Source organism: Lepisosteus platostomus, chromosome 14, assembly GCF_059453375.1.
Source record: "Lepisosteus platostomus isolate fLepPlt1 chromosome 14, fLepPlt1.hap1, whole genome shotgun sequence".
Classification (NCBI taxonomy): Eukaryota; Metazoa; Chordata; class Actinopteri; order Semionotiformes; family Lepisosteidae; genus Lepisosteus; species Lepisosteus platostomus.
In genome coordinates this window covers 41,094,678-41,105,739 of record NC_142624.1, presented here as the reverse complement: position 1 = coordinate 41,105,739, position 11,062 = coordinate 41,094,678, and the positions used below count along the sequence as shown (strand labels likewise).

General features: G+C 37.7%; 1 protein-coding gene across 2 annotated transcripts; it reads left to right on the top strand.

Annotated features, from left to right (window-relative positions):
* The first annotated feature begins 72 nt into the window (after positions 1-72).
* LOC148649510 (histamine N-methyltransferase-like) lies at positions 73-9,854 on the top strand. 2 transcript variants are annotated; one of them, XM_088606306.1, is made up of 7 exons: positions 73-263; positions 424-562; positions 3,293-3,345; positions 3,726-3,833; positions 5,621-5,751; positions 7,355-7,448; positions 8,349-9,854. In XM_088606306.1, the coding sequence occupies exons 2-7, from the start codon at positions 426-428 to the stop codon at positions 8,699-8,701; spliced, it is 876 nt and encodes a 291-aa protein (XP_088462432.1). In that variant the 5' UTR covers positions 73-263; positions 424-425; the 3' UTR covers positions 8,702-9,854. The 2 variants fall into 2 exon arrangements, with proteins under 2 accessions (XP_088462432.1, XP_088462431.1); XM_088606305.1 differs by having other exon boundaries at positions 86-263; positions 417-562.
* The last annotated feature ends 1,208 nt before the right edge of the window (positions 9,855-11,062 follow it).

Here is an 11,062-nt window from a genome sequence, read left to right as displayed (position 1 = left end):
CTTTTTTAGACATCTACAGTGCTATAGAGATTTGATTCCATTCTTTTAAGAATCTGCAAATGGAAACAGACTTCCAGCTCACCCTGGAAATGGGGTGTTGATGATGTTGGCAGTCAAAGACAAGACTGCTGTAAAACCTGACACACAGCCAAGTCCGTGTGAGGCAAGACCACGACGTGCTGTAAACAGCTCTTCAAACACAGCGTGAGAGCGCACAGCCCCTCACTGTGAGCAGGGAAAGGAGCACACGGCAGAGCAGCAAGGTAAAGCGATGGTGTTTTTTTTTTAAATAATATAATCTTCATTTGAATGTACAGCACTAAATAGATTATATTAACTATGTTAATATATAATATGCAGATTTATTCATTATTGCAAATATTTTTTTGGCTTGCCTTTCTTTAATTTGCTTTCAGTTTTCAGAAATGACTTCTGCAGCGACAGATTCTTCAGGATATGAGGGTCGATATGCACAAGCTTTTAAGCTGTTCTTGCAGCGCTCCACTGAGCACAGCAGCATATTTGATTTCATCGACAGAACTCTCCTGGGGGAGTTCACAAGGTAACACTGTGACAGATTGAAATAGTCTAAGGCATTAAACATACTTTTGCTCATTAAGAGTTAAAAACAATGCATTGTTTTGAGTTTAAAAGGAAAAATTGATGCAATATTTCAGTTGAAACTCGAGTGTTGTGTAAGAAGAGTTGAAAAGTTTAAAAAGGTTAAAAGCATAAAATGGTTTAAAAGTTCTGGACACTGGCCATTAAGGATGATCTGCAATCTACTTCTCGAATCCTTACTGATAAAGCAGTTCGGTTTTCCTCATTCGCGGTAAAGCCATTGTTGAGGAAACACTGCTTGAGGGTCTGATTTATTAATTATAGTATTAACAATATCACGTGTTTCAGAGAAATAAAGTGAGCTCTTTCTATGTACAACAGTCTGCAGTCAGTTCATAGATTCATGTGCACGATAGAAAAAGTATCTCTAACTTCAAACTAGAAACAAGCTGAAAATTGTTATACAGTTGATAAGATAGTTTAGTAAAATATGTCAGATCTAAGGTAAATAGCAATACAATAATTTGTAATATCACGAGATACCCAAGTGTTAGTTTTGGAAATTTACTTTGCCTGAGGAGGTTCTTGAAATAATTGAACAATTCTGTAAAAGTGGTCAGTGGAATGTGAACTTGAGAATGGAAGAATCAGAGTTTAAAGTCACAAAGAAAAGTATGAAAAACATAGTATAAAAAACAAATTTCTGCTGAGGTGCCTTCTTCAGGTGTGTGGGAGTTCTGGAGAGCGTTTCACACCTCTGAGTAACAGTCCCATCAGCATCCACACTCTCTGGTTTAATCTGGTAAATGAGTTAGCATATGTAACATATTGTAATACAAATATTTTCTTCCACAAGTTTGAAATGTGAAAATAAGGTCAATTTCCTGGAACGTGCATCACTTTTCTTTTCACAAATTATTCTTTGGGTCTGTCCTATGGACTACAGTATATAACAGAAGTACATTCTTCTGACAGCTGTGCTACAGTCGTGGGAACGTCAGGCGTTAGAGCTAGGCATGCCTGACATTCACACTCATGGTGTGTTAACACTCAGCTCGTTTGAGATGGGTTTTTAATTTAGTGCTGTTAATTTATCCTGAGTAATGTGTGAGCTCCAAAAGAAGTCTGTCCCTGTCAGAGTTTGTTTCAGCCAAACTCAACCAAGTCCTTCTCAAGTGCTGGTTTTGGCCCATTTTGTTCTGTGCAGTGTCAACACAGCAGCCAGTGAGCAGCACCAGAAAGATAGATTGTGCAACGGTGTTCCATCACACAGGGGGACAGACAGTATGGTGTACTGGATGTACCTGTAATGTGGGCTTAACACAAAACAGTGTCACCTGTTTTTATTGAGAATTTCAGTACCCTTCAAGAGTATTTCTTTTGTAAATACAGATTGTTTGTAAAGCAAAAATAAGTTCTGACTTTCTTGCGGCAATACTTTTGAAAGTTTTTGTTTTACTGTACCACAGAGTTCATTGTCAATTAGAGGTTCGAGTCACTTAGATAAGAGATGTGTGTGCTATGGATATGAATTTGGAGATCTCTAGATAACCACTAATTGCCATTCGGCAAGCGGACCCCTTTCTCTCTGGGTGGGTTGTGTCACTTGTGTGTTTTGTTTTCCTTGTCTTTTGTTTACAAACATAAGATGTTTGTTCTTATGGGTAGGGGTGTTATGTCCCCATGTGTGTCTGTATGTTTTGTTTTGTTTTAATTCCTGTGTTCAGATACCCCCCCCCATTGGTCCATTATTACACCATTGCAGCAGTTGTGACGTCTTTATCTCTACTCCCCACAATCAGCAGCTAGATCTACAGTTCAAATACCTGAAGAAGCTTAGATTCCATTAGCTTTTTGGCTTCGGTCATCTTTCGGCTCAACTCCAGTTAGCTTTTCGGCTCGTGTTTGCATTTGCTCACTAGTGTTCGTGTTTGTTCATTGTTAGCTTCGGCTGCGTTTTTTTGTTTGTTTTGATTAACTGTGTTTTGTTCTTACCTTGCCCGCCCTTGTTCATTTTACTTTTTACCTTGTGTCACGGACGTCCAAAGGGACTAACCGTGGGGAGCAGGAGAGCGGAAAAAGACCCGGGCTCATAGTGCAAAGAGTTCAGGAATGCCGTATAGAAACCTATGCCTTCAGGGAGCGGACGTGGGGCGCCCTGGTGCTAGGCGGGTCTCAGGACATCCGAACGTCAACGCTGAGCGAGGACAGAGTGCAAGACCTGGAAATATATAGCCCCAGGGAAAGAGAGGGACAGGAAGGACAGCAGACCGGAAACTAGGGACAGGACAGAGAAGGAGCGCCCTCTGGCTGCAGAGGGCGTGACACTAAGGCACTTCATTACAAAGGTCTGATCTTTGGGACTATGTCCCCTCTTCAAGCTATGAAAACCTTGATTCCAGAGGTATGGCTTGTCTCTGTTCAACAGTTTAAAACAAAAGCAGCAAATTAAACATGCTATGTTGCTTTCAATCAACTGCTGTATTTAACAAACTTTGGTTTGTGTGTGTTTTCTACTCAGCCTCTGAGAAGTTCATAATGTGGATAAAAAGTGTGCAGACATGCTTTACCTTGTACCTTTGGGAATTAAGAGTGAGCGGGCTGTAATGCTTTAAGAGAAGAATAACAGAACAACATATTTTCTCTGTCCCAAAGACAATTCTTTCTAAATATTAACTGCAGTCTCTTTTGTAGCATATACTTATTAAAATATGTTCTTTCTTCTCTACAGAATTGGAGATGGAAAATCTACACTTAATGTTTTAGGTCTTGGAAGTGGGGGAGGTAAACTCATATTCTTATTAAAGTTACAACAGTGTCAATTCTTGAAAAGGATACAAGGCAATAAACTGCATTTCAGAAAATTTGACCCATACAGCAAAAAAATATTTTTTGTTATACACTGCATTTTTGTGTTCCCACATTTTGGAACTGTATTTCTTTGTATTTAATAAAAACTTTTTCCCCTCTTGAGGAAAAAATATACAAGCACATATGGTGGTTATTCATTTTTTGCATGCAAATTTGTGAGCAAGGAACGTGTACACCGGAAAATCACATATAATCACTTTTTTAAACTTAAAAAAAAAATGTCTCATTTCAAAATATGACTACTTGTTAGTACAGTAGTAGAGCTGACATTGACAGCAGATTTGTCTTCTCAGGGGAAGTGGATGTCCATCTGCTCACTAAACTGCAGTCTGTCCACCTGGAAAAGACCATCACAGCCGATATTGTGGAACCCAGTAAGGAACTGACCCAGACCTTCAAAGGTACAGAAACCTCAATGAAAGATTTACTCTGCACCATGGCTCATCCGTGATTTGGTGATTCCGTAGAAGCTACTGGAAAGTTTGGCCTGACTAAATTTGGTTACACCGTAGGATGGTACTGTATAGTGAGTGATGCAGTTACGGATATTTTGCCTTCAAAATTAAAGCAGTGGTTAAAGACAAAAGTAATATGAAAGAAAATGTACAAAGGAGTACACATTTGATGCATTTTAATACCTCTCAGTATACAAAAAAATCCCTAAACCTTTATGTAATGAGTACTTTAAGAATCTTTGTCTGCATGCATGGGCAGAGAAGAAGTAGTTATCTGTGCTCAACACATTACAAAGCAACCAGGTCAATGACAGTAACAGCTTTTGTGTTTTTTCTTCCCACCCCATTTCCTGAGCTTGCATGGTTGAGGGAGGGACAAGATTGACCACAGCTGGCAACATGTTCAATGATTTATACTTGTTCTTGTAACCTCCACATCTTGCTAGCTTCCCTCCGATTGTCAGTCTTTTTATATGTGAGTGTTTAAAGTTCACCCTGCTGCCAGAGTTGTCTTGTAGTGAAGGTGACTCCCCCCCTTCCCTTAAACGTTTAAATCACTGATGGGGGTGCTCCCCCATCAGGAGCCTCTTCCCCATCACTCCTCTGTGTTGTGGACACGGTTCTTCTATAATGGGAATATTTATGACATAATTATCTAAAACTAAAACTAAAGGGGAGCATATTCAAAGTTTGGAAATAGCAGGCGCATTTTCAAACAAGCTTCCCATGGTGTTTAAGCCAGAGCACTGGAATGTTTTGAGGAATGGCTGGATGAGAACTTTGTATCGGTTAGCTACTAGCAGCTACACAAGCTAGAAACGGCCTCCCCACGTCTGCAGACTTTGTGTTCTTGAATGTGCAAACACATCCGTTTGCATGCTAATCAAAAGTATTGCAATGACACCAACAGCCTGGTAGTTTAAGCAGCATGTGAGCTATGAAAAGAAAAGTGAGCCCACATGCATTCTACTCCATCTGCCACATTGAAAATCAGAACAGTGCGCTCATCTCTCCTCTGGCATGTCTCTTCAGGAAATGGCCTTTTAAAGGAGTGACCTGTGATAGACACAACTCCTTCTGAAGCCCTGCTGGTATCTAAAAGTGATACTGTACATATTTACTTATCACAGCAAACGGAAAGTTTGATATACTGTATCAGTTGTGTGTTAACTTGGACATATCTCTGTTTCATTGGATATATTTCTGCAAAAATATCTTCTTTCCCACTGATCACAACCTGCAGATCCATCCATCTTCTAACCATGTGATCCAGTTCAGGGTCGCAGGGCAGCAGGAACCTATACCAGTAACCAGCAGGCGAAAAGTAGGTTACAACCTGAACAGGATGCCATTCCATTGCACAGCACACATAGACACAAACAAGCACACACAGACACAAACAGGCACACACAGACACAAAAAGCCACACACAGACACAAACAGCCACACACAGACACAAACAGCCACACACTCCAACCAGGGCCAGTTTTTCCAGAAGCCAGTTAACCTACGAGCATGTCTTTGGACTGTGGAACCCGAAGGGAATACCGATGTGAAAATGGGGAGAATGTACTGTTCACACTCCATGCAGACAGCACCCCAGCAATGCTAACCATTGGGCCACTGTGGGCACCACGCTGCTGGTCCAGTGCTATGCAAATGTATTCAGTTCACTTTGGTCTATTACAGGTGCTCTTCAGCTCTGACTTATTAATCACTGATTAACCTTCTAGCACTGGTGGCAAAGACTCCAAACCTTAAGAACATCAGATTCACCTGGAATACTATGACTTGTGCTGAGTATGAACAACGAGTAAAAGAGACAAAAGATGACAAACGATTTGACTTCATTCACATGATTCAGGTAATGAAATCAAACAGAATTGTTTTTTAAATCATTTTGTTCAAATATATTTAACAAATCGTCCTCATGGTTTAATGTATTTTGTAATTCTAGAATAGGCGGGGATGTGCAGTATGGCATAAAATATTACTTAGCTGAATAGTGTTGAGAATAAACATTTTAAGTTTTATACTACAAACAAAAACTCATAAAAGTGCCACTGGTTGTGAAAATATTTCTTATGATCTTGCAAATGGGATGCTGAACATACTGTACATTAATTATATTAGTAACTTTTATTTAAAATGTATTTCCCAACAATTCCTGTTTTTCTACACCATTCACAAATTGAAAACTTTTAAAAGAAGTAGATTCTTAAAATTGCCAAACTTAGCTACAAAAAACATTAGTTATACTGTAAAATTATCAACTGACAATTTTCACAATGTTTCCTTTCATGGAATGCTTTCAAATACTGTATGTCTCATGTAGTTGCGAACAAATCAAGGACATTGTTGGATGTATTTCTCAGCACAGTTTAATTAATTTGTCTTTAACGGTATCTCATTAATTGCTAATTCTTATCTCCTTTCCAGGAATGAGTGTTAAAGCAATCTGATTGATATCCATTTCTCTGTGTTTGGTACTGTAATGTGGCTGCTACAATCATAATAACATAAAAACAAAATATAGAATCTTATGTTCCATGATGTCAGGTAGGATTGGAGGATTGGCATTAAAGAATGATTACTGCCATTTCACAGCATTGCACATGGCAAATAACTGAAGAGGGAAAAAATTCAATCACATAAAATGACATTTAATATTTTTTAGATTTATTGTTTAACCTGATTTTTGCCAAGGGACATTTAGTTGACAGAGGTACTAGTCTGATTACAATTGTAAAAGAACATTATTGATGTGTGAAGAAGCTAGGAGAATAAATTCGGAATATGCTAGTTTCTATGTACAATGTCACCAATTGGCTTGTTAATGTATATCCACAACTTGGTGTTATTTTTATTTTTATCGCTAAACCCTTAATGTACTCATAATATACTAGAAGTTAAAAAATATTAACCCTATTAAATTCTTATTTGTAAAAGTTAATTTGTCAAATGTTTAACATGAAAACACACAATTTTTTCTGGTGTATCCAATTTGTCCCTCCTAATTTTGGAAGTGTTTTTCCTGAGAGGCCCCGGGAGGAACTGGTGCTCTTTCCTGGTGCCTCAACGGGTGAAGGGGTTACTGTGAAGGCTTTACTTTCATAGCCCTGACATCCCCGCTCCCCGATTTCTTTTTTTTTAAGATCTCTTGATGTCAATACATAACAAGTCAAAACAATGCTTTGAAAAGCTGACTTTTGATGATCATCCTTCTAGTGAAACTTTTCTATTATCAATGAATAGAAATAATTCTTTTGATAATCTTTTTCAGCAGAGCTGAAAAGTTTAGAACTTATCTAACATTTCAGAGAACGTACAATATTTTTCATTAAGTTGGAAATTTTTGAGCTTAAAAAGGTTATTTGATTTACTGAAGAAAATGGCACAATATATTATTTTGCAGAAGTCTTCCATGTTTTTTTTTATTTCCATGTTTTTTACTGTTGTTTCCCTAGATGCTGTATTATGTGTCTGACTATGCTGCAACAATCAAGTTTTTTCACAGCCTTCTAAGGGAGAAAGGAAAGCTTCTTATCATCCACGAAGCAGGTATTATACCGTATTTTATTGTCGGTGCTTGTGGTGGTATACCATGATGCTTTGATAACATGTTAAAACAATATGCGTATTTCATAAGAATCAATGGTTGTGTGTGTGTGTGCTTTCAAACTGTTTCTAAAAGAGCCTTAGTTGTGTCTTATGACTTCGTATCCTCTCATGGAATTTCATGTTCAGAAGGCCAGATCGCACTCTCTGCACAGTATATTAATAAATATATATTCTCCTCCAGGCATGGTACTCCTCCAGCCTTTAGTTGAAATAATAGCTGTTTTGAATCCCAACAGGGCTGCTTGCCATTAATTGTATACAGGGCATGTTGTTGAATGTTCCCAGGCTGCTGTACAATGCTTCTTTCAACATCAGTGCTTAACAGTGTATTTGTTATTACATTGATTGCTCATGTGCTATGTGATGCAGCTTCTGCTGACAGCCTGAAGGTGTGGCTCATCTTCTGCCTTCTTCAGTGCTGATTTCATACCCTGACCGAGACCCAGGCAGCCAGCTGCCCAGACCCATAACAATCCATAGGATACCTAAGGACAGAGAAGAATCTGGTGTTTCACCACCAAGCATGACATTGTGAGGTTCAGAGAGGAGCTGAAGCAAGAAATGTTGCAATGATGTATTAGAAGTATATATAATAAACTACATAGATATGTTAGCCTTTTCATCCAACGTTGGGTTCACAGTATTTATGATAAGTGTAATGTCAAGTTAACTCACGTGAAGATCTTTTGCATCGCATAGAGGGAGAAACAAGATTATGAAATGTGCTTAAAGGAGGGAGGGAAGGTGTCTCTGTTACTGAGGCTTCCATGTACCATTTAGGACCAAAGCCAAACCTGAAATTAATAGGGCATTTTTTTTTTGTGATGATTCTCTTCGTAGCGGGCAGCGGTTGGGAACTCCTTTGGAAAACCTACAAGGAAGCACTTTGTACAAACAAAATCTCCCAGTACCTTTCAGCAGGCGACATTAAAATACACCTGGAGAACCTGGGTCTGAAGTATGAAGAGCATGAGATTCCCAACACCCTGGATATAACAGAGTGCTTCATGAAAGGGAATGAAACAGGAGAACTGCTTCTGGACTTCATGACAGAGAAAAACCATTTCTATAAAACAACACCTCCGGACCTCAGAGAGGGGATTCTGGAGTTACTCCGCAATAAGTGCAGCAAGGAGAAGGATGGAAGAATTATTTTCAACAGCAATCTGAGTGCCCTGCTTATTCAGCTATAAAGTGAAACCAGCCCTACATTTCCAGATTAGGAAAAATAATCCATATAAAATTAAATGTCTTCTTAATTCTTCAGTATAACTTTGAATTGGAAGTGCTAATTATAATTATCTATATAGTAATGCTGATTTTTGACATCTGGAGCAAAAGGGGTTTCTACAGGATAATCATTTTTAGTGTGCGAATGTCCTATATAATATCAAGATTTAATCCCCTATTCATATTTTATAGTTTGTGTATATATATATACTCTGAGCATTTATTTTTTTTATTGTAGAGGCTGGGCTGTGTGTCTGATCTGACAGTTCTCACGGTGGATCTAGTTGGGCTTTAAATTTTTCTCATAATTAATATTACAATTATTTTGTCATTTTTAAATTGGGGGTTCTTCACGAGATTTCTTCACTCAGAAAAGGCTGGATCATCTTTATGATATATACTATAGATACACATTTGGTAATGCATTTATGGGTCTCCACATTGGAGACAAATTCTCACAGTAAAACCTAATTGCACTATTACTACCTTTAAGCATATAAAAGAAAAACTGAAACTGAAATTTCAAAATAAATCCACTAGGCTGTACTATAGTACAGTTAATGGGTAGAGAGCAAATCTCACTGAGCCTCTGTGATGACTCTGCAGGCAATTTCTCTAGCCGGATAAACTAAATAAAATAAATGCTACTGTAAATCAAATTTTGTGATGATAATAATGCAGTTTTCATTTTGGAATAAAACTCTATTCTCAGTTGTAATATTAGCAAATATAGTAATCAGTGAAGCCTATCACGGTTGCCTCAACCAAATTGGTTCACTCAGTATAAATTGTATTTTAATGTAGTGTAGCCAGTATGATTGAGAGCAAAGTAATTACTAAAAACTCCACATCACTAATTTTTTAGCTTTGCCAGTTGCTCTGTTGTTGATGGCAGACACCATGAATCCATTCAGGTTATACATTGAATAATCTGAGGGTCATTTCCTAGTTAAGTGCCTTCATCTTGCATGCTCAGAAAAGGCTTGTGCACTTTTTATTCAAAAACAAAGGGTTTTATCTTAAAACTACTTATACAGTATATTACTATTATTGATGCTACTACAAAGAGCTACTGTATGATAATATCAATGTACTACAAAGATGAGTTCAAAATAACACTGGGGTGTGTTCTGTAATGTCTGCTGATCCTTGCGTTTCCACTGTTTATTCTTGATTTCTAACCATAAAGGTTACAAACAGAAGAGACTATTCATCCTAGTCTAACTCACATGGTTAGTACTGTAGTACTTAAATGACCTCAGCATTTCATCCAGCAGTCCCATGAAAGAAGCCAGGGCTTTAACTTTGACAATATGGTTATGCTAAAACTGTGCAGAAACAACAACAAAAAAAGATTTGTGTATAATATTGAGTAATTCCATTTACGTGGTATCTTGTAGACAGAATATGTAACACAATGAATCAAAGATCTTAGGTCCCAAGATTGCTAACATAGCCACTACAAAACTTAGATGGACTTTCATTTCACTAAAGATTATCATAAAAGTGTGTTCTTAAAAGCAAAAAATTAAAAATTAAAACAATTGTATACCAAATGGTTCAACAAAAAGAATGCAGTTTTCTAATTCAATTAATACAATGAATTGCAAGCACAATATTGAATTGTAGGCTAAAATAAATAACACTTCCTTCAGTACTACAACACTAAAGAATATCAAGTTTGAAGTGAAATATATCTGGGACAAATACAGTATGGTAGATGTCTAGACAACAAAAGGGAAATGGCTGATGTACTATACAAGTATTTCACTCCAGTGTTCACCGAAGAAGTCAGACAAACACCTCAGGCAGCAGAAGGACAAGGTTCTGTACCTGACAGTGCTAGTGTAGAAGAGGTACTAGAACAACTCAGGAGCAATAAATTCCCACAGCCCATTTTATGAAATGTACTTAAGAAAATGAGAGATGTTATTTAAAACCCATTAACAACTCTAGCACCAATCCCTCAAGACAAGGATAGTACCCAGGGACTGGAGAATTACTGATGCAGAACTCTTCTACAGAAAGGGTGAGCAATTAATCAGGTAGATACAGTATAGACCAATATGTTCAAGTAGGGAGCTGTGTCAGCATGCGTAGGCTGCAAAGGAACAAGTAAATGTGGATTCCAAGTTGAAAAGAGATGAAAACAAGCACAACGTTTCAGCTGTGGAGCCTTCTTAGGGTGTACAGAACCAACGTGTCTGACTCAAATTACATGTAAGGAAAAAAAAATGAGAACTAAAATACTGGCTCACCTATATAGGCACATAACTGGATAATTAACATATTTTCAGAAGGCTTTTGATTAAATTCCTCATAAA